Source organism: Esox lucius, chromosome 1, assembly GCF_011004845.1.
Source record: "Esox lucius isolate fEsoLuc1 chromosome 1, fEsoLuc1.pri, whole genome shotgun sequence".
Taxonomy (NCBI): Eukaryota; Metazoa; Chordata; class Actinopteri; order Esociformes; family Esocidae; genus Esox; species Esox lucius.
In genome coordinates, this window is record NC_047569.1 from 29,835,480 (window position 1) to 29,860,181 (window position 24,702).

The 24,702-nt window shown below is 41.9% G+C and overlaps 2 protein-coding genes across 2 annotated transcripts in view; both read right to left on the reverse strand.

Moving 5' to 3' along the window:
* Positions 1-747: 747 nt before the first annotated feature.
* Positions 748-7,574, reverse strand: crk (v-crk avian sarcoma virus CT10 oncogene homolog). The gene is made up of 3 exons (XM_010893807.5): positions 7,032-7,574; positions 6,037-6,611; positions 748-4,133 (listed from the first exon to the last, which is right to left on the reverse strand). The coding sequence occupies exons 1-3, from the start codon at positions 7,249-7,251 to the stop codon at positions 3,996-3,998; spliced, it is 933 nt and encodes a 310-aa protein (XP_010892109.1). The 5' UTR covers positions 7,252-7,574; the 3' UTR covers positions 748-3,995.
* A 3,777-nt stretch (positions 7,575-11,351) lies between these two features.
* lrrc75a (leucine rich repeat containing 75A) overlaps positions 11,352-24,702 on the reverse strand; it is a 37,150-nt gene continuing 23,799 nt past the window's right edge. The window contains exon 4 of the mRNA XM_010893808.4: positions 11,352-14,461. Within this exon, the coding sequence (XP_010892110.2) occupies positions 13,621-14,461 (841 nt within the window). The 3' untranslated portion in view covers positions 11,352-13,620. The remainder of the gene's footprint in view (positions 14,462-24,702) is intronic.

Below are 24,702 nucleotides of genomic sequence, written 5' to 3' on the forward strand. Positions count from 1 at the left end.
CCTGGCATCTGGCCCCGATTAATCAAATCCTCATTTTGGGAACGTTCCTTCACCCTGGCTTTGTTGACATGTCAGATCATAGCCCAGTGAGTGATTTTACATCAGTTATCCACATCATGGATGCGTTGCTCTGCCAAGGCACCACTAAACACATGCCAGATCTTAAAAAGCCTTGATAGTTATAAACATATCAGATAACAGCATCACTGAGTTCAATTTAATCTGATCCAGGTGCCTGTTGAAGGAGAGTTTTGCAGTGGGTGAAAGTTGATTGCACTCATTTTGGTACCCGGCTGCCTCTTGGGTTTTGAAAGCTAGGTGCTGCCTTCTGGTTCACAAGGTAGACAAAAAATAAAATGGAAGCAATAAAAACGTTGAGTAAATAATAAGATTCCAATTTCACACTTGTTTAAATGTGGTTGCCTTCCAGTAAGTTGAAAACAAATGTAATCACTTTTCACCCAGTGTGGCTCCACCCATGCATTGAACCAGGCAATCTAAACCAAATGCCCTAATTTAGGGCTTCCCAAACCTCTAAACAAGCCTTCCCAGACATTACACATATTTGTTTTAACCCCAAACTGGCACACCTGATTCAGTAATCAAAGCCTTGATGACAAGCTGACATTAAATTAGTTTTTTTAAGGTATAACAAAAACTGTGAAATGTCAAGGAAGAGTGGAGTAGAGGTTTGGACAATGTGCTCTCGTTACTTCACACATGGAACCAAGTTTAGGTAGAAAGGCATGCAATAATAAACTGCTTTATTTCTAATAGAAAAAAACAAACAAGAAAGCCAACTTTCTCTTCAGTACATTCATGGTCATGTATAACATTCATCTACAAGACCATGGTCCTCAAACCTCTCCATCGAGAGAACCCTGATTGGTCCATGTATTTGATCAATTCCAGAGCAAGCACACCTGATTTGATCTGCTGGCAATACTTCAATGCATCTGACTTGGCGAATCCACTGAGCTAGTTTAAAAAAAAAAAAAAGATGATTTTCGAGAACCACTAATCCATGACAATCAACGGACATTTTAATTTGCCAATACTTTGACTTTATTCACTAGGTATATCTAAACACATTACATGCTACAGGAAATAAAAGGTCATTTAAATTGTCTTGAAAGAATATAGTGTTATAATACAATGGCACATCTGGATATCACAATTTCTATTTGTGGTTGCCTGTTGCGCCATCCAACCGTCCTCTGGAAAGGTACTGACTTACACAGGGTTACAAAAATACAATACTTTAAAATATTTATAGGCATGATTGACAAAACAAAATCACTAAAATAAGAGTAGATTAGAAAAGCAACAAGCATGCATTGCGAGAGCGAGTGACAAAGCAGACGCGATTTAACGGATGTTGCTAATACTGCATTGTACCCTTAAACACAGACAGTGGCATGAATTGGCGATAACGGTTTGTCAGTTTGAGAGCTACAATTAAACAGAAAATAAATGTGTGTGGCAAGTGTAGGGGATTTGGGGAAAACCCCAGTGGTTTGGGGTTAGGATAATTTAATTGTCAAATGTTTATCTATTCTAGTCCTCTTAACATCTACTAACATGTTTCTGAATGTGAGGACAGCACAGTGTTTAATCAAACAGGGGCTACACCACTGATATCAACTCGTATTACAATGAAACAAAATTTAAGACCTGATGCCTGGAAAATTAGTCCTTTGGATTTTTCACAGCTGTTTTATAAATCTGGGGCTAAATCACCTTTGAGTATCAATTAAAAAAAAGGTCTGCCACAGACAACAAACGTACAGTAGAAATGACATGGTGTGATGGGAAAATCAAGAAAAGGCAAAGATGTCATTGGAAACATTTGGAACGTTTTTGTAAAAAGAAAGGTAATCTCCAGGAACATGAGGAAATGTTAAATGTTAAACAATACTCTATTGGATCAGGGCTTTGCAAAACCTCCTGGAGAGCTACCGACCTGTAGGTTCCCCCAAACCCCAGTCTAGCACACCACATTCTACTGCTATTCTATTGATTGAAACGCCAACTCAAGCTTGTCACAACTCTGTTTGGAAAAACAAGTTGCCAATCCATACTTCTCTGGAGATAGTTCTGCACAGCCCTGCTGTAGATAAACAAGCGCAGGGGGTCAGAGAGGCTTTTGGTTCACCCCAACGTCTTAGCCTAATGTAGTGCTGTTGCACTGCACCCTAGTGGCAATTTCTACTGGAGACGGGGTAACTGGTTTCTCAGGTGAACGCTACCTAAAACCGAAAAAAAAACTCTGCGAGGGGAAATTGTTCATCTGAATTTTGGGGGCTTTGTGAATGACTTGCTAAATGTAAGAACATTCGCCTGCAGATGCTAAGTACTTTTGCGTGCTCTGACACAAAGCGTTAAGTGAGAATAGTAATTGTGTCAACGCGGTTTAACCATCCAATCAGAATCATGTACTGAACAAAATGAAGGTACTGATCTGTTTAGGACAGACCAGGAGAAAGCCAATTCATATAAATCACTAAACTTGCCTTGTGAAAATATTCTTTTAATATGAGCTATAGTAAGGTAGAACATCTGCACTGCCCAGGCTGATCATGCACAAAATTCTCAGAACAAGGTGAAAATTAAACTTTTTATAGGTATACCTAAAGAATAAAATCTTTTAGTGATTCTGTAGAATGGCTGAAAGCTAGTCAGAACACACAGACATGCAACTAAACAGAGGCGTATCTAAAATAGAGGGGTAGCACCTTGACAAGCACAAGACGTTTGATAAGATCTTTGCAATTGTGTCGGCCTGGGCGTTGTTACTGGGAGTAGATTTAATGGAAGGCAAGGTACATTCAGACCAAGGAAATACTGAGACTAAGCTAACCGTTTGTTTTCTTGTAGTTGATATACATTCAACCTAAACAAGTCCCTTTACGGCCAGGCACTATAGAGAGATCATGCAGCCTAGCGGTGCTGTGCCTGAACATGATGACGTGGTTAACCGCCCCCACCACAAGCCAGCAGACATGTTGATCATTTCACGCTTTGCTGTCACCATGGTGATGTTTAGACGGAAAACAGGTATTAGTTAAAGTATTTCTAAATAGGACAGGCACCGACGGCACCTTCCCGTTTGAATTTGTAGCATATTGTTCTTTCATTCTTTCCGAGTGGACACAACCTGTATTTGCAGGTTGTCATTAGGTTTCATAACGACAAGCTGACTCCGTAGCTACAGAATATCAGTTTGTGGCTGTAGAAGCCGGTGGCGGTTTCTAAGACAACAGCAGATAAACAGAATGTATTCTACAAGAGGAGAGGGAAAACCATAAAGAAAGGAGAAACAAAATACAGCAGGGAAAGAAAAAGAGGGGGGGGGGGGCAACATCATTCTAGCATGTAATGGTTATCATATTAAAACAATTTCATAACAATATGTTCTTTTTTTTTCATACAAAAGACTACTTGGTACTTGGTCATGGTTTTGTAGTGCGGATGGTAGCTTGTTGTTAAATGTAGTGTTACCCTAACAGATTCCCTGCATTGACCAGAGACAGAGTCCCCTATTGAGTGCCTGGATAAATCATTCCAGTCCAAGATAATATTTCTCACTCTCCTTCTCTTTCTCCTAATGGCCATCATCCGCTCCTCCTCTTGGTAATACAAAGCTATCGTCCTTCAGCCCATCAGGTGCTGGCATTGCAGGAGGCTAGTCTTTCATTTTAAAAAGGGGAATGTGTGTGTGTGTCTGAGTGTTTACAGAGCTGAACGTGGTGCTGAAGTGGTATAAATATTGGAGGCACGAACGACGATGACACAGCGTAATGATTATCTAACAGGACCAACTGAGGAGGAAGTGGCGAGTGTGTGTGTGTAAGTGGTCATGAGAACTGACACTGGGTTAATGGTGGTTGGACAGGGAGTGTGTGTGTGTGTGTGTGTGTTTGTCTACAGGGCAGGGTGAGGTTACGGAACGGGGGTGGGCGGTGGGGGTTGGGGGCGGAGCCCAGAGTCCACTCTCAGCTCAGCTCGTCCTCTGGGTTGTGCTGGTCCAGTAGCTTGACGTGTGTGAAGGGGAAATGGCCGCGCTTGCCCTTGCACTCGCCCTCCCACTGGCCGTTCACGTTGATCTTGGTCACCGTCACCATGTCGCCCACCTGCAACACAGGGAGGGACCTGTAAGACGTCGGCGAAACCTGGGACATTTTCTTCAGGGCACACCACAGAGAATGGTTTCACCGACACTGATTAGGCCAAGTCCAGGACAAAGTAGGAGCGCTGCATTGAGCTTGTTTTTTTCTTTTTAGTCCTAGGCTAGTCCTAACCTGTGTCGGTGAAATCACACCATGAAACTGTTTGCAACAGAACACCAAAATTACCTATTTTTACTGGACCAGGTCCCTAATCCACGACGTTTCCTTACAAACACAGAGTTTATTTCTGCAACGACCTTGCTGTAGCCCAGTTGCAGCGAAACAGCCACTCTGTATCCATGTATGCCACTGGATCATTTGGCCTCAGAAATGTTCCCGTGTATCTTAGTTTGGTAGAGCACGGCATTTGCAACACCAGAGGTTATGGGTTCAACTCCGACAGGGGACCAGGTCGGAAATGTATGCACCCACTACTGTAAATCACACTGGATAAGGGCGTCAGCTACGTGAATAAAATGCAAATCATTGCAACTAAACACTACTCAGTATTGCACAGAAACATTGGCTATCGTAACACATATCTCCAGGCCTACATCACAGACTGACCACTTGTCGTCTCCTCCTGAAGACGTGACCAGGAAGTGCATGCAGACAGCTAATCATTAACCATAACTCCTTGAGTCATAACCCCGGTCAAATGTTTTTATGAAGGGTAAATATCCTGTTGGTCACGGACGGAGCGCAGTGCCGACTGACTCACGGGTGGATAGAAAAGATCAACTGTCTGGGACTTGAACCAATAAAGAAGCGGCACTACATTTTCACAGGCATTTGCGTAAGTGCGCAGTCTTAACAGACCCAGTCAAAGACAACATTCAGCCTGTGGCGGACTCCATCAAGACTGAGGCAGAGACCGGTGCCACTGGCCTTTCGCCCAGAGCCTGCTCTGGCTCAGAGTGAAGTCTTCACAGAAACCAAAGGAAGTGTCCCTCTACACAAACTATTTCCTTCCCACAACGACCTCCGCTTTGGAAGTCCTCTTTCCCCCCTTCCGGACAGTTAGGCAGCACTGTCGCGTCAGGAGCCTCTCTAATGAGTTTTAGAAGAGTTCACTGGCCGACCACCACCCCGAGGCAATAAGCATCTCTATCGGACCACACGTGGGAACATTCCCGTTCCAGTGCGTTGTCCTACATTTGGTAACTAATGATCGCAACCCACACCACCTGGTTTAACAAGCCTGGCGTCTGGGACCCTGAGGGTTATGCAACTGGTTAAGAACCTAAGGAAGTTGCAGACAGCAGGTCACAGAAGCTGGTGTCACAGAGGTCAAACATGCTGGTTTCACTGAGGTCAAAGACTCTGGTGTCTCAGAGGTCAGAGAAGCCTGCATTGGTGCAGCCACATACCAACCCCTCCATTCCTTCTAGCAGTAAGTGAAAATCGAAGACATAATCTGGAATGAGCCACTAGATGGGAAAGTCAGGACTTCTCCAGAATATTACATCACAACCAATCAAACTAGTAGCAATGCTGATTTCGAGATGCACTTAGACACTGATTATCCATTTGATAGCAAAATATGTTGTTATAGTTATTTGTTCTTCATACAACGGTTCAGTTCTCCGGTCACTGTAAACATTATGCCAAATCAGATAGGCCCATGACAAGATCAAAGTCAGACTGCAATATAAATCACTGCATTGAATCGCAATACACATAGAATTATAAGAATTGCGACAGGCCTACATCCTGTATCAACACCAAAGTACTGAAATGACATCCAGTTGCAAGGTGCCAGGCAAATCCCAGCCCTGAAACCCCTGATACAAATAGAGGATCAGAGAATCAAACAGAGGGGTTATAAATGAAGGCAAAGATGAGAAAACAGGGTTCGGGTAGGTACCTCTAAGGCCAGGGCGGTCTTGTCGTAGGCATTGGGCACCCTCTTCTGAATGGCCCGGGCTAAGACGGGTCCATTCTGCAGGTTGGGAAGAGGGGTGGGCTGGGCATACTGGCTGGGGTCTCCAACCAGAGGAGGGCCTTGAACACTGGAGCCATCTGCATTCCCTCCCGGGCCCCCCACGCCGGGGCCCCCCACGCCAGGGCCTCCTGAGTTGGGAGAGGCGGGTCGGTACTTCTCCACGTAAGGCACTGGGATCATCCCGGCACGTCCGTCCATGTTCTGAGCATTCCACCACTGCTCCTCTGGCTTCTCCAGGACACGCAGGATGTCACCCTTCCGGAAGGGCAGGTCCTCGTCATCGTTGCCCGGAAAATCAAAGAGTGCACGAACAAACTCGTCTTCCAGTCGCTGCGGTGGGCCTCCAGCTCCCGCACTGATGAAGGACGAGTGTTTGGCCCTGTTGATGGGCTCTATGAGGGTGGTGGTGTCCAGATAATGGATCTTGTAGAATTCCAACAAGGCAGGGAGGGCGTCGAACTCTTGGTCCCCTATACGGAACCGAGGAGGAGCCAAACCTGGAGGGGGGGGGGGGTAAAGGGAGGAGCAGAAATATTAAGGAAAGAATGGAAACAATTTCACAGGGCAAAATAATTTGTTCTGAAATGGCATGTGAGCAACCTAAAATGCAGTCCATTATAACGTAGTAGGTGTACTGCACATTTGACTTCTACTAGATCCAAACTGGTTGACTTAGTTGTAGAAAGTCACTTTTTTTCTCAGTAGTAATTTGGTACCAAATAAAAACGGTGGCGTGGTTTGCTGAAATCCTTTATCATTGTGTTGCACGCACGATGTTGTGCATCCGGTTACACTCAAGTCAAACAAGAAAGGATACCTTGGGGTATATCCATTCCACCGATTCCTTTTGTTCGGCGAAATAAATACACGCCCTGGTAGCAACGTTATTCTGAAGCCTCAAAACATGTCTCTCTTACCTGAGCCAGACTGCCGGTTGTTACTTATGCTGTTGATTATGTAATGGGAGACTTTGGAATTCTCTGAAACGGACAGCACGTAGTCGCCCGGGCTTGTAATAGAGTCCCTCACTAAAAACACTCCGTGCCTCTGTCCTTGTAAAAGTGAAACAGCATCCTGTCTACTTAATCTTCCCCAAAACCAACTTGCACGGTCTTCTGCGTCAAAATGTCCGGCCATGACTCCCACTCCAAAGCCGAGGCTTCACGGGCCTTCCCTTTGACTCCACTTATCCACAACCAGCGTTCAACTCATACAAAAAACTTTAGCGCCTAGAACACGTTTGGAAAATAGGAGACATCCGCAACTTGCCTATGGCCATCAATTTAAAATTCACAGCACGGTCTTCGTACCCAACGTGTCTGTTCCCCAGACTGGAATGTAAAGTGTATTATTATTCAGAAAACACAGTTGTAAAACAATGTAATTTGGAACCAAATCCTGTAACTTGTCACAAGTAACTTCAAAAAATGAAATGGCGGATCCGGGGAAACAAACTGACCCCATTTACCGGATATGACGTAAATGATCAATTACGTAGAAACGTGTCAGATAGGAGAGTCCATTTTGATAAGGTCAAACATGATTTATGACAGGATATATAGGATATAATAATGATACGTATAAGTAAAACGTATTATTTATATATTATATATATATCTTTATATGTACTGTTGCGAAATATACAAATCGTGACCGATTTAATGTTCGATAAATAGACTTCAAATGTGTCTTTGGCTTAAAGGCCATTAACTTGCGCAATAGGTAGTTCAATCGTTTGGCAAGAAAAACATTTGATACACATTTGTTATTCATTTACATTAGTTGTGTATTATGCTTCTTTTTTTTCTTTTTTTTTTACTATAGTTCACAAAATTCTTGGAATGTTTCACTTTTCATAACATTTCGAAATGTGCCCTCCAGGTGTCAGTCTAATACAATGATCCCAAACAAGTGCGATAAACGTGTTGTTCATATAATTCATTGGGCACCATAGTTACCGCCAATACTAGGATATTATGACAGTGTCAGTACTGGATCCAGTGCAGTTCAAGCAGAAGTAATTGCTTGCAAGAAAATGGCACTCACAAGTTACTTGTCGTACTCAAGTCAAACTGATTGGCTCCATTAACATTGATCCATATAGGCCTATGCTCCCAAATGTAAGATCACTACCTATCTATTAACACACTCCCACTATCCATAGCCACATAATGTTTCTAATTGCCTTACTCTGTTATCCCCCAACATTCTATGAGTAAGTATGGAACCATAAAAATGACAACATGTGATCTGCTGGTGAAAACACTCATGTTGTTTCTGAATGCACATATCTAAATGCTATCAGTTACACTTTAAATGTCTGTATTGACATCTGATAAGGACATCTCTCACTTGCTTGAGTGTTAATGGTCTGACCTTCATTATAAGGACATCTTTAACTCGCTACTGACCTTCATTCAGAGCATCTCAAAGATCTATCTATACTAACCTCCAGTGTTCATAGCTGACTGTACCTACTTTTGTTAAACGTTTACAAGACTGAATTTAAACAATTACACAACTTGACCAGAATAGTACTAGCTGGTCCAGGGTTGTTTAGGGGATTGTACTGAGTGTCTAAAGCGTCAATGCAAACTGACAGACGGACCGGCGAGAAAGTTTAAATTGGCAATATCTCAAGCACTACGAACAGTTTTGTAAAAAAAACATGTTTGGAACATTAACTTCAAATACTGACTATAGATGTCTTCTCATCCTTTATGATTGTATTTATGCATGAAATGTACATTCTAATTTCTGATTAGTGGCAATCAGAGATATGTATGTGTTAGTGATGAGTACTGATCATTAGGGCTGTTAAAGTCATTTAAGGTAGTTTAACAGTATTGTGTGTCACTGATCTGCACCAGTATGGGAGTGACAGCTGACTAGGGGCCTCCGGGTTTCAGTTGTTTGGGGTGACAAGAGCTTGTTAGATTTGACAGCAGTCAGCCTGGTATTAGTGAAGGTCTGGGCTTTACTAGTAAAATTGCTTGGCCCTGTGTTTACTAATGATCGGACCAGGAAATGTAAGGACGTTTAGAGTGGTTAGACAGTTTATATACTCAGTTGTGACATTTATTGTTTTTCTGTCTGTCAGATTATGACCCATTGGGGTAAACTTTCACAGTAAACTCTGCACATTGTCTTGTGTTTGAATAGATTCACTTGATATTGTGCAACTTAACACCATTTAAGACATTTCTACATATGTATATCAATCTATAATTAAATGTCTGTACTGACCTCCATTAAAGATATCTCCAGAATTGATATTGTACAACAGAAGGTGCACGACTTACAGCTATTGTCAAATGGAAAAGTAGCACACTCCATTACTTCCATAAGAATCACTATGATTGTTTCTCAAACGAGCAATGGCGGACTGTGGCAAGTGAAATCACTCAGGCATTTCCGGGTTAAAATCCTACTAAATTATTAACACTAGCTATAGTTTCATTTTGTAACACTAGCTAAATATATTTTGTATGTGCCACAATGGTTAGCAACATCCCTTTAGTTTACTAGGAAGTAGTGACTGGCTGAGTTGGCTTAACTAATGTGTAAGAAAGCTTATTATGCTAGCTTTCACAGATGTAGATGAGGGTAGCTACTTGCTATAAAGACATTAGCTTTTGGATTAGTGGAACAGGGTTAGTTGGCTAGTGTTATAAATCTATGACGTTGTTTTCAAGTTTAGCAATATATTGAATATAGTGCCAAAAACGTTTTCATTTTGACATGCAAAAACCAAACCAGCATTCTACAGTCTGTCTGCTGATTATGTGTAAGGGACAGACAGCTCAAGTTATTGATCCAAGAAATAACATTAAACTTGATTTATGGGAAACATCTGAAGTTATCTTGGGAAAAATGCTTCAGAGGAAATTTGGAGCTGATGTCTAGGGAAACATTCCTTAATATTTGAATTATTTTCTGGCATAAAACTAGGAATTCTCTACTGTAGCTTACTGCTCAAGGATTTTTTTTCATAATCTGTTACAATACAGTACACCAAAATGAGGGAACACACTAATATTATAATAAAAAGCTGCACAGAGAAATGGAAGCATATTTATTTCCAGAATACAGTATTTATTGTTATTAGTTTATGTCAAGACAGCAAGTCACTTGGTTTTCATTTCCTGGTAACACAGAATCCTCCTTTCAATGTATCACCTAAACAGTGTGGCTGAAAGAGAGACAGGGCCTTACTGAATTCAGAGAAAAAAGACAGAAAGAGACAGACATGGAAATAAGAGGGAAAGTAATAGAGACAGAGTGAGAGAGAATGAGAGAGAGCAAATAACTCATTAACAATTTTATAATTGTACAACCACATTCCCTATCAGAGCAAGTGAGAGAGATACTCATAAAACCTACGGATGATCCCTATGAATCGCACACACCATACTTTTATATGGATTTTGGAGCAGTTTAGTTTGCTCCATTTAACTGCAGGCATATTTTGCTTAGGTGTCAATCACCCACAGTTTAGGGACAGGAGATTGCAGCACTGTGATAGGCAGTGAGTAGAGGTGCCAGATATTTCCAGACTCCACGAGTAGGACAGTTACGTTGGATTGAGTTCCAATAGGATCTTGTCCCACTTGAAGGCAATGACTGTTGCACACTGTGTGAGGGCACGAGAAACACACAAGTCTCCCCTTCGATGACCGGACATTGAGACTCACGACCCTGCATCCAGACAGACCAAGCACTCTCCAAGGCAAAATGTATTTGGAGACACACACATTAGAACATCTTGATGAAAACAGTGTAGCTATCCATACATTTCTCTCTCACGCACACACACACACACACACACAAACACAGACACACACACAGGTTGAGTTCAAGTGGACTCTGAAATATGAAAAGACTTGCTTTAAGACGACTCTCAGATGTGAGTGAACCTGAGAACTGACGTGATAGAGGTGCAACAGTGTGCAACAGTGGACAGAGTTCATGACACCCTGAGAATATGGGCCATAGTGATTTAGGTGATTTAGTTAAGACATATCCATCTGAATAACAGTATAAGAACCAAATGATTAGCTTGCACAACTCTCTTTCCATCTCTGGGAAAATCATTGTTTTGAGGAATTACACTTGAGATATTCAACTTAATATATGAACAAGTGGCGGAGCTTTAATGGGTGCTCGACAAGAACGTTGGTCTTATCATTAAAAACAATAATCGCCAGCAGAATACAAATACATGAAATATATGTCGCAAGAAGAATAACAAAAATATTACATTTGTTTTTGTTTAGTTGCTATATACTATTTAGTTAAGAGAATACTTATGTTGACATTCAAGTGATTTACATCTGCATTGATTTCATGGTTCCACAATGCATTTTTAGGATCGCCCAATCTGTGACCGCGGAGCGTTACTTCAGATCTTGCTGGCTAGTTCGCTTAAGATCTGAGCTGTGGAACATAGCCAGCTAAAATAAAACATGAAAATGGAAGAGGAAAGAAAAGCAAGACATTATAAAAAATAATTAGAACATGTGCCCTTGACCAACATCTTCTGTGAGGTTTTTGAGCAGCATCAGTATGAGAAGATTGACAGACCTAACGTTACAATGACAGCAGCAGCACGGAAGAGTCAAAGGGGATGAGAGTGACACCCAAGGGAGTGAAAGCCAAGCTCCGCCCCTGATTTCTACCCCCAGCTTAGGTGATATACAACCCTGTGTTACGGCCCTTAAAGGCCCAAAGGAACCTCATTTACACAGCTAATAATGAGGGTTAAGCACATAATCCTAATTTTTAAAGGGTTTTACTAGACCGTACAAATGGAAAAACATTATGCTCTGTAGGTGGTACATATTGACTAAGAATTATGGAATGTCCAATAGCTTCAGCCTGAAGAAGGTCCATGTTCGATGGGATTTCTGTAACCATTCAATGAAATACTATAAACGTTCCGATACAACGGCGCTAAGTAAGACCTCTAAATGGTTGCGTGAATAAAGGGCGAGGCTACTAAATATAAGGTGTTATTCAGCACTTTGGTCTGTACTACTTAATAACTAAGATATTGAATTACTCTGTTAACTACAACTGTCGCCATAGCTCACAAGGCCTTCTTCGTGGCCTACAAACAACACAGGTTTCACGCACAGGAACAGACTCCTCCCTAAGGTCCTTTACAACCACTGGGCTTACAGTTAGCATCTGTCCACGTTCACATTTGACCCACCTCACAGTCGTTCACATTTCGGTTTTCCATTCATGTTTGTCTCTGCCAATAGCACTTGTTTCAAGGTACTTTCAGTGCGCATTCACATAGCAGGGAAAACTGGAGCATGCATTTGCATCAACACAGGGTAGTATGACTGATGAAGAGAGCGCTTGTCAGAGGGATTAAGAGACAAACACACTGTGACATCAGAAAGGACAAGACAAGTTCACACACAGTCTCCCGGTGTTGCAAAAGTCCAGGAACGTCCCCCAAAAAATGTCACCACCCAATTTCATGATGCCCAATCAGCAATGATGGTAAATACCTCGCCACAGCACCTCTTAGTTGTCTTAGCAGTGTACCACCCGCTCCAGAAAGTGCTGAGCCACAGCGCCCTCTAGGAAAGTCCACTGTCTGCCATTGTCAGTATGCTACGATCAACATTTCTTTTTGGATTGACACTGCTGTAGTGCAGGACATTTTGAATCAGCAGAGAATTTTTCCAAATCAGTATTTATAGGAAACCAGGATGAACAAAGTTCCTCTAATTTTACATCCAGTTGTGTGCGCCTACTCATCGCACTACTTTCTGTCTGCCTAAATTTGTTTCATTTTAGTCATCTTGCCGGGCACTCTTCTATAGAGCTAATTTCAGGATTAAGTAGGGTCAGGTGCCTTGCTGAAAGGCACAACAGCAGATTTGTTTTAGCTTGTCGGCTCAGTTTCTGGCCCAAGGCTCTTGATCACTAAGCATTCTGCCACCCCCCATCTACCTGTCGGCCTGTATATCCGTCTGTCGTTCTCTCTTGCTACCTTTCTCCCTCTGACACACACAGACTCTCCACCAGGGATGACAGGCACATAGGCAATTGTCCATCAATCGGACAGGATTAGCAGGAAGTAAACCCTGAATAAAACATCTCATACATGCCAGATTTGACATACTCACATGTACATTAGAATATGCTTATATATAATATCCGATAAGATATCTTTTACTCTTTACTACAGAGGATTATAATAGTAATTGAAAATTAAACAACAATTAGAGTTATTAGTCCCAAACATCCTCTATCAACATGAATTGCCGTCTCCCTTAAATGTGCATCTGCGTGCAAACAGTTCATTTGGTTAATTGGTTTTTCCAAAGGCAGAGACCCTCCATTACATGTTCCACCCAGAAAAAACATTTCTGGATTATAGAAACATTCACTGTCTTCTGGGAATGTCTTCTTTTCATTCTAAACAAGACTAATCCTGTGTGTGTGTGTGGGGGGGGGTTACGACCAAACTGTAACAGGGGGTCTTACTCATGTCAGGTGGTCTGAGTGATCAGACCTCTCCTCTTTTACCGTCTTTATCAGCTCCACCGGGGGACTCTGTGATTGGCTGGAGCAAGACACATGGGAGGACTGGCTCTGAGTGTCTTCCTCTTCTAGCTCTGCCTTCCCCGCCTCCTTCCTCCTGCCCTGTCCCATAGTATCTTCCCTTCTCTCTCCTCCCATCCCCTTCTCCTCCATCGTCCACATGCTATCCTCCTCCATCTCCTCCTCCTTCCCTTGCACCTCTAGGTCAAAGTCCAGTAATTCCTCCATCATCTCCTCGATCTCCGTCTCTCCATCCATCTCGCCCTCCGACCTTAGCTCCCCCATGCTCTCTGTCCGGTTGGTGTCGTCTCTGTCATCGTCCTCTTCATCCTCCCCTCCCCTGCCTTCGGGCTCGCTGGCTTGGCTCTCGCCAAACTCCAGGATTGTGGGCAGGTTGCCCTGCTTGGGACAGCGTTTCCTCAGGCTCATCAGGAAGGGCTGGGGCAGGGAGAAGATGTCCACGTTGTTGCCCAAGTCGATCCAAGTGACACTGGGGAAGCTGGCCGGGTCCTTCAGGCTGTCTGTCAGCTCCTTGAGGACGGAACGGGTCAGCCGGTTGCCGTTGAGGGCCAGGGTTTCCAGGCGGGGCAGGGCGGCCAATGTGGGCAGGAGCAGGAGAAATGCGTCGTCGGTGAGCTCTGTGAAGCCCAGCTCCAGGCTGCATGTGATGGGTGCGTGACGCTGCAGGTAGCTACACAGCCGCTCCATGTCACGCACTGTCAGAGGGATCCCGGACAGATCCAGCATCCCGTTGGCTGGAGGAGCAGACAGCATCACCTTGAGACTAGGACAAAGGAGAGATGGGCAGCGGTCAGTAGAATCAGTGTGTTCTTCATATTTAGTAACACCGCAAAAGTGATGCATTGAGCTCTGAGAGAAACCTTTGTCCGACAGGAAGGATATTACACTATTAGAAGAACATGAAGTGAAATGGGGCCGTTATTGTTCTATTACACTCAAATAGGGTAGTCATTGTTCTATTACAGTGAAACAGAGGCAGTCTTTGTTCTATTACAGTGAAACGAGGCAGTCATTGTTCTATTACAGTGAAACGAGGCAGTAATTGTTCTATTACAGTCAAATGGTGCAGTCATTGTTCTATTACAGGGACAGTCACTGCCTTATTACAGTGAAACAGGGACAGCCATTGTTCTATTACAGTGAAACAGGGACAGCCATTGTTCTATTACAGTGAAACAGGGACAATCACTGCCCTATAACAGGGAAACAAGGACAGTCAATATCCTATTACAATGAAACAGGGACAGTCAATATCCTAGTACAGTGAAACAAGGACAGTCAAGCCCCAGGCATATCAACATGTAGGTAGCCCAATTATTTCACTGCCAGAATAAAATTTGTTTTTCCAATTTCATGTTGATTTGTGTGGTGAGGAGCGTAGAGGTGAGAAATGGGTTCACCCTTTAACATGGAAAGGTTCGCACATTGACAATTTGAGGAGGAATTGAGAGAGTGAGAGATGTTTGAGTTCATGCATTTCCAGCGGTCTGTCCGTCTGTAAATCCATCCATCGCAAATAAGGTAAGATTATCTGCCAACCTCATTAAAACAAATACGTGCCTCAGATACGCAGCTGGAGTGTCCTGCCGTGTTTTCATAAGCTTGTCATACTCGTGGCAAAACCCAGGTGTGGAGTGTCTTTTTAATTTTACAATTATGGGATGTAATTACAATGATTTCAGGGGTCTTGTTGTCATCAGAAAACAAGCGGATAAATGCCGTTCTGAAATTAAGTGGCCTTGTTTGCTCCAAACAGCCTGTGTGGTTTGGAGCGTGGGATGGGTAAACACAAACACTCCTGCCTAGAAATGACCACAGAATGACAAACTAGAAACGAAAGTGTACGGGATGCATGAAAACAGATGGACAACCAAATACCCCAGACCTCCCGGTGGTAGAAGAGGGAAAACAAACGTTCTGAGATGACAATGTGAAAGAACTGCCTTAATTCTACGTGGCATTGATTCAACAAGATGCTGAAAGCATTCTTTAGAAATGTTGGCCCATATTGATAGGATAGCATCTTGCAGTTGATGGAGATTTGTGGGATGCACATCCAGGGCACGAAGCTCCCGTTCCACCACATCCCAAGGATGCTCTATTGGGTTGAGATCTGGTGACTGCGGGGGCCATTTCAGTACAGTGAACTCATTGTCATGTTCAAGAAACCAATTTGAAATGATTTGAGCTTTGTGACATGGTGCATTATCCTGCTGGAAGTAGCCATCAGAGGATGGGTACATGGTGGTCATAAAGGGATGGACATGGTCAGAAACAATGCTCAGGTAGGCCGTGGCATTTAAACGATGCTCAATTGGCATTTAGGGGCCTAAAGTGTGCCATGAAAACATCCCCCACACCATTACACCACCACCACCAGCCTGCACAGTGGTAACAAGGCATGACGGATCCATGTACTCATTCTGTTTACGCAAAATTCTGACTCTACCATCTGAATGTCTCAAGAGAAATCGAGACTCATCAGACCAGGCAACATTCTTCCAGTCTCCAACTGTCCAATTTTGGTGAGCTTGTGCAAATTGTAGCCTCTTTTTCCTATTTGTAGTGGAGATGAGTGGTACCCGGTTGGGTCTTCTGGTGTTGTAGCCCATCCGCCTCAAGGTTGTGCGTGTTGTGGCTTCACAAATGCTTTGCTGCATACCTCGGTTGTAACCAGTGGTTATTTCAGTCAAAGTTGCTCTTCTATCAGCTTGAATCAGTCGGCCCATTCTCCTCTGACCTCTAGCATCAACAAGGCATTTTCGCCCACAGGACTGCCGCATACTGGATGTTTTTCCCTTTTCATACCATTCTTTGTAAACCCTAGAAATGGTTGTGCGTGAAAATCCCAGTAACTGAGCAGATTGTGAAATACTCAGACCGGCCCGTCTGGCACCAACAACCATGCCACGCTCAAAATTGCTTAAATCACCTTTCTTTCCCATTCTGACATTCAGTTTGGAGTTCAGGAGATTGTCTTGACCAGGACCACACCCCTAAATGCATTGAAGCAACTGCCATGTGATTGGTTGATTAGATAATTGCATTAATGAGAAATTGAACAGGTGTTCCTAATAATCCTTTAGGTGAGTGTATGTTATTGGTGACAGTGCATACCCTAATCTGATCGTCGTTTCACCAGTCATCATCGTTTGTCTTTAAAACCTCTCTAGGCTACTAGAAGTCATCTGTAACGGTAAAAATAATTTTAAATACACATTGGATGTGGTTTAGGGCTTATTTAGTTTTATTTAAATATTTTGAGATGCTTGAGTGTAAAAGAAACCTAGGATGTTACTCATTACTCATCGGGTTTCCTCCAACTGTCACATTCCCTGCAGTATTTTGCTGGTATTTATGAGCGCAAAATCATGTTTTACCATGCTGACACACAAAGGCAGTGCGAGATTTTGGGAAGGTGTTCACCTTTGAGTTTTGAATGTAGGAAAAACCCTGATCACTCAATCAGGAAGTATACACCGGCAGCCATGTCTACTTTTCCGGTCCAACTACCAACATCGAGCTTGCAAAACCCAGACATACCACAAGGTGTCGCTATAACCGCATGAGACAAGTGAACCCTGTCTGACATCCAGCCCAGCCACCACTGAGACTATTAGCTCCTCCCTCTTCAGAACCCCCGGGGCACTTTCAGTATGCCAGGACCAGGATTCAAACTCCAAGCTGCAACGGCGTAGCTGAACTGCGACCAACGTGGAATGTTGACTTGAAGACCTCTTCTCAGTAATTCCCAGTCTATGGGTTAGTCAGTGGTGGATAAACCCTGGCCCCATCTGAACATTCCTTGTTTGACTCCTCTCCCCCGGTAGTTTATACTAACAAATTCAAAAAGCAGGACAGAATGTAAATAAAAACAGATGAAATGTACAGCACATCAATCCCACACTAGTGGCTTGGCTTCCAACCAGAATCCCACGCTATAGACTAGTGAGCGCTGTGCAGAGTCAGGGCCTCAGGGCTTAGCTAGGGGTTCGATGGACTGGATAGCCTGGGTCCTGGATGCAGATTGACTGAAAGACAATTTATGCATATTTTTTATTTCACCATTATAACAGACTATCAAGTCAACTAAGAAACAATTCAATAATGGCTAAATGCATACAATTGCAAGAGGACAGGGCCACACACAATATCACATGAAGAATGTCAAAATACACAAACCAATAAACACTACATATGAGAGAAATAAACAAAATTCATCAAATTACACTATATACAGCAGGATACATGTACAGACATGAGCTCAGCAAGTGAACTGACCAGATGGCAGGATAATGTGTTTGATTTTAAATTACATTATTATATGGGTAAACATGGCAACGTGGCTGAAGGGTGCGTTGTTATGGAAAAAAAGAACATTCTGGATTCCTCATTTCGACTGACGGTGGGTGATATGGGTCTTGAATGAGATTCAGCAATCCAGGCATATACCAAGGTATTTATAGGTGTCGACATACTTGAAGGAGGATTATTATATATATATATATACACCGCTCAGCCATCACATTATGACCACCTGCCTAATATTGTGTGGGTCCCCCATTTGCCACCAAAACAGCCCTGACCTGTCAAGGCATGGACTCCACTAGACCTCTGAAGGTTAAACATACATTTAAAACAATACATACGTCAGAGAATTTGTTTTCAAATCAGGCTTCTCCTCTGAGAACCCTAGGATGTTGAATCCAAATTAGGATTAACTTATTTACCTGAAAGGCTTTAACCAATTCAATGACGAATCAATGACAGACGCACAATACTGCTTGTTTTCTATAACAGATATTATGATGTTTAGCAATAAATGGCATTGTGTTTTACTTTTTGTTAAATATTTCACATGATCATCCATCTGAAATCTCTTTAGATCTGAAAAGTCCCACTGTACAAACAAATCAGTGTGTTTTTGGAGGAGCCATTTTAATGAGGCGATAATATTACTACTGTTTCCCTATAAGCTATAGAAAAAACATTTGTAATCAGTACTTAACTTATTATTTGAACAGATTTTTTTTTACCCTTACTTGCGTATTTTCTGAGTCTCTTTTACTTTAATAAATTACAATTGTAGTATCACTAAAAGCACTGACTTTGAGTACTCCACCCACCCCTAAAAAGGGGATATTTGTCAGTTTGCCCACAAGGTCCAATGGAGAATTGGCTTCCAAATTTAGCACAACCCATCCGGATTGGTGAAGTGTAGAATGCTGATACAATAAGTGCTCACAGATAAATACAGAAAAAAAAATTCACCTCGCAGATTCACCCCTGAAACCTTTTGGTTAAATGTCTAATCACTAGGCTAGCTGCACTTTGCAAATGGCGAACACAGATACAAGCCAGTGCAATGACACATTGCTGAGTTCTTTGATTTAGAGTTTACCTAATACAAACCCGATTCCAAAAAAGTTGGGACACTGTACAAATTGTAAGTAAAAAAGGAATGGAATAATTTACAAATCTCATAAACGTATATTTAATTCACAATAGAATATGGATAACATATCGAATGTTGAAAGTGAGACATTTTGTAATGTCATGCCAAATATTGGCTCATTTTGGATTTCATGAGAGCTACACATTCCAAAAAAGTTGGGACAGGTAGCAATAAGAGGCCGGAAAGGTTAAATGTACAGATAAGGAACAGCTGGAGGACCAATTTGCAACTTATTATGTGAATTGGGAACATGATTGGGTATAAAAAGAGCCTCTCAGAGTGGCAGTGTCTCTCAGAAGTCAAGATGGGCAGAGGATCACCAATTCCCAACAATGCTGCAGCGAAAAATATCAGAAAGGAGTTTCTCAGAGAAAAATTGCAAAGAGTTTGAAGTTATCATCATCTACAGTGCATAATATCATCCAAAGATTCAGAGAATCTGGAACAATCTCTGTGCGCAAGGGACAAGGCCGGAAAACCATACTGGATGCCCGTGATCTTCGGGCACTCAGATGGCACTGCATCACATACAGGAATGATACTGTAATGGAAATCACAACATGGGCTCAGGAATACTTCCAGAAAACATTGTCGGTGAACACAATCCACCGTGCCATTCGCCGTTGCCGGCTAAAACTCTATAAATCAAAAAAGAAACCGTATCTAAATAGGATCCAGAAGCGCATGTGTTTTCTCTGGGCCAAGGATCATTTAAAATGGACTGTGGCAAAGTGGAAAAGTGGTCAGACAAATCAAAATTTTAAGTTCATTTTGGAAAACTGGGACGCCATTTCATCTGGACTAAAGAGGACAAGGACAACCCAAGTTGTTATCAGCTCTCAGTTCAGAATCCTGCATCTCTGATGGTATGGGGTTGCATGAGTGCATGTGGCATGGGCAGCCAACACATCTGGAAAGGCACCATCAATGCTGACAGTTATATCCAAGTTATAGAACAACATATGCTCCCATCCAGACGTCGTCTCTTTCAGGGAAGACCTTGCATTTTCCAACATGACAGTGCCTGACCACATACTGCATCAATTATAATATCATGGCTGCATAGAAGAAGGATCTGGGTACTGAAATGACCAGCCTGCAGTCCAAATCTTTCACCCATAGAAACCCGCATCATAAAGAGGAAGGTGCGACAAAGAAGACCTAAGACAGTTGAGCAACTAGAAGCCTATATTAGACTAGAATGGGACAACATTTTCTCCTCAGTCCCCAGACGTTTGCAGTCTGTTATAAAAAGAAGAGGGGATGCCACACAGTGGTAAACATGGCCTTGTCAACTTTTTTGAGATGTGTTGATGCCATGAAATTTAAATTCAACTTATTTTTCCCTTAAAGTGATACATTTTCTCAGTTTAAACATTTGATATGTCATCTATGTTGTATTCTGAATAAAATATTGAAATTTGAAACTTCCACATCATTGCATTCTGTTTTTATTCACAATTGTACAGTGTCCCAACTTTTTTGGAATCAGGTTTGTAGGATATACACCAAATACTATATCTCATCAATATCATGTTGCAGTAGATGCTACTGCCATGACTGAACAGTCCCTGAAATAAAACCAATGTTACAAAAATCTTTCCCAATGCTACAGGTAGTGTGTAGTCCGGAGTGAGGGCAATATGGCATTTTATAAACCGAGTGGTTTGAGTCCTGATTGCTGATTCTCTGAAAGTGGTTTATGGTGTGTATACCAATGGTATGACACCACGAAATGTTTAACCAGTTTATAAGAACAACAAGGCATCTCAGGGGTTTGTGGTATTTTGGCCATATACCACACCCACCTGTGCCCTATTGCCTAATTACGCATCGCTTAATTACTGAACTTGCTTTACAAAACCAAAAATGATTTCAATAAAGGTTGTTTAGCATTGCCGTCACTTACCCCTGCTTCCTTGCTGATTGACTGAATTAGATAACAGCACAGATCAAACAGCTGAAATGGAACGGACCCAAAGCCTGTATAACACTGCAGTTGAAATGGAACTGAGCCCAACCCACTCCTCCAGATTCTTAAGTGTGTGAAATATTCATGTGATACTAGTTGCACAAGAGCCTACATGCAAATGAGAAGTAGCAGAGGAGCAACTGTCAATAGTGTTGGCTTTCTACAGCTGGTTTGAAGTGAATAAGGATTAAAGAGAAAGAGAGAGAGAGAGAAGGGGACGAAGCCACACAAATTGTGGGAATGAATATTAATGCAGCAACCGGTTTAGCATATTATAACCATTCTAACGAGAGTGCCATATGAGGACAGATGAAAGGGTGGAGGGATGAAAGCGAGTGCAGAGTGTCAAGGGCTGAGAGAGTGTGTGAGAGGTCTGTCCTGACAAGTGACCTCTCTCTCTTGCTTCGCTCCTGATCTCTTTGTTATAGTTTAAATTAAGGACCCCAGCTTTAACTGGGATGATTATGGCTTGACAATGAAAAATTCTTCAACTGACCCTACCCAGCATCACAGACCCGTTCTATGCCAATCCATCGCTAAAAAGCAGGAAACAATAGCCCATTTCAAGGGAAAGGTGAAAAAATTTGAATTAGGCCACATTAAATCCAGGGCTAAGAAACAGTCTACTCCTTAGGGAAATCACACAAACACGCTTCTTAGCAAATTGCAACCGTTTGAGCAATACAGAACGTATTGACTGGATAGCCCCTTCTGGTATATTTGAAGATAACTGTTAACGGACCTAACAGTGTGTTCTTTCTTATGATTGTTATATTTGTTCTTAAAATCTTAAAAAGTTTTTGCATATTTTGTCAATGATACTGGACATTAAAGGAAGACTAAACAATTCATGACTTGAAGAATATTTGTCTTGGTGTTTGTTTCATAACATATGGAAGTGAAATCTAATCACCAGAACATGTCTCGGCAGAGTGGGTGTACATCGTACCCTGTGCATTATTTACCACACACACATATGCTTAACTAGTCATACATGGAATTACTGCGAGATCCCTAATACGCACAGTCACCATTCTACACATACAACATTGTAGACAGTCAACATTCTAAACTGTCATCATTCTACAGTCACTATTCTACACTGTGAATATTCTACACTGTCAACAGTCTACACCGTCAGCATTGTACACCGTCAATATTCTACACTGTGAATATTCTACACTGTCAACAGTCTACACCGTCAGCATTGTACACCGTCAATATTCTACACTGTCAATATTCTACACTGTGAATATTCTACACTGTGAATATTCTACACTGTGAATATTCTACACTGTCAACAGTCTACACCGTCAGCATTGTACACGTCAATATTCTACACTGTCAATATTCTACACTGTCAACAGTCTACACTGTCAATATTCTACACTGTCAATATTCTACACTGTCAATATTCTACACTGTCAACAGTCTACACCGTCAGCATTCTACACAGTCAACATTCCGCACTTTCAAAAGTCTACATAATCAACGATCTACACTGTCAAAATGCTACACAACATGCAAAGAGGTTTTATTCCGAGGTCGACTGGGATCAAGTGAGAGTCTCACAAATCTCTGGATGCTGGTAATGTGTTCACAATGACTATTCAGCGGTCACTCCGTCCTAGTGACAGCCTGGTGCCCGTGCGTCAGATATCTTGACTGGTACTAGCCTGCACTACGGTGTCAGCAAGTCCGTTGACAGTAAGAACTATGTCACTTTTGTGTTTGTGTGTGTATGTCACTTTGTTCTGGTCACCTGCCTCTATGGGGAATGGGTGGAGCTATGGTTATCGCTATGTCAATCATGTCAGTGTCAATACATCTCTCACCAGATTGAATATACCTATTAACCATCACTGATTAGATCATTAATGTTCAGACCATTACTCATTAGATCAATATTGATTAGACTATAACTAACTGGTTCATTACTGATTAGATCAATACCGATTAAACCATTAATGATCAGACCATTACTAATTAGACATTAATGATTAAACCACAATTAATTAGACAATTACAAATTAATATATTACGAACTGGAACATTACTGATTAGATCAATACTGATTAAGCCATTAATGATCAGACCATTACAAATTAGACCATAACTAAATAGACATTACTGATTAAACCATAATTAATTAGACAATTACAAATTAATATATTACAAACTGGAACATTACTGATTAGATCAATACTGATTAAGCCATTAATGAACAGTTAGTGAATGAACACAACTTTTTAAACCATATTTAATAAGACAATTACTAATTAGACTATTACTAACTACAACCTAATTAGAACATTACTGATTAGACCAGGGGTATTACTAGGGGTATTACCAGGGGTATTACCAGGGGTACTCTTGTCTTGGGGGCCTGCTGGTTTTCTGTTCTACCACACCATTAATTGCACCCGGTAGTGTCCAATTCATTCCCTGATTGAAGGGTTGCAAAGAAAAAAGATGAATGGACAGACAGACAGGAAGCCATGCATAAAGGCACACATACAGACAGACAGAAAAACAGGCAGGAAGGAAGACATACAGACAGACAGACATACAGCCGGGAAGTGAGACAAAACAATGAATATTGTCCACTGGTGCCTCTGAGTGGTAAAGTTGGTGGCACCAACACAGGTATTTGGTTGGTAATAATTATTTGGCATATTAGTTTATTTCTACATAAAGATTAATTTAGTGATTTCATTTGATTGTATGTATAGTATGCTTTCCCTTACATCTATGATTAGGCTAGATTTCAACCTGACCAATAACGACTGGTGATGGGAAGTACAACTCTTCCTACTGACTCAAATCTTTAAAGTTAACCAGCGAATAGCAAAAAAGAATTGCCACGAACTTGGAATCCTCTCATGGATTTCTCTATTTTTCTGCCTCTTCAGCCACTTCATTTTGCACATAGGCAGTGGATGCCTCTGTTCTGTGCTCCAACAGGAGGCGTTTGTCGCAGTTACTCCTTCCGTGGGAGGAGAGGTGAGTGATTGGGAGAGAGTGGGTCATATGCATCCAGACATGCTGGTGAAACAGATGAAACACACTCAAGTAGAGCTTGATATCAGGACTCATGTTACTGTTCATGGCCAAAATGGAAAAGCCATGAAAAAAGGTCACAGAATCTTACTGGAAATAGACAGGACAGAAAGGGCAGGCAGGCAGGCAAGCGGACAAACAGACAGAGAGAGAGACGGGCATGTCCCTCTAATTTGAAAGTTGTTTAATTAGTGGTCACAAAGTATCTGTTCTTTCTGGGCTCCTGGCACTCTCGGTCTCTCTACTGTAGGTTAACTATAAAGGTGTCTATATTTACCATCTGTAAAAATGCCCATCTTCTTTATCATCTTTCCTTCTTAAAAATGAATACACAATTGCTTCTCATTTTTATAATTTAGGTTCCTTCTTTCAACATTTTATACCTTGGCATTGTTAATCCATTCCTTGACAACCGCTATTCAGTGTTTACGGCTGAGTCAGCCATGAATGTGGTAAAGAGGTCAGTGGAACGCAGATCGTGGGAAAGGAATAAAGATGCTTCTCATGGTCTAAGAAT

Bases quoted from the DNA above. Each gene is read 5' to 3' on its own strand.
- crk (XM_010893807.5), bottom strand. From the start codon at position 7,251: ATGGCCGGACATTTTGACGCAGAAGACCGTGCAAGTTGGTTTTGGGGA. The intron at 6,612-7,031 runs GTAAGAGAGACA...CCCCCCCTCCAG, and splicing joins CAACCGGCAGTCTGGCTCAG to GTTTGGCTCCTCCTCGGTTC. The intron at 4,134-6,036 runs GTACCTACCCGA...CCTGTGTTGCAG, and splicing joins AGACCGCCCTGGCCTTAGAG to GTGGGCGACATGGTGACGGT.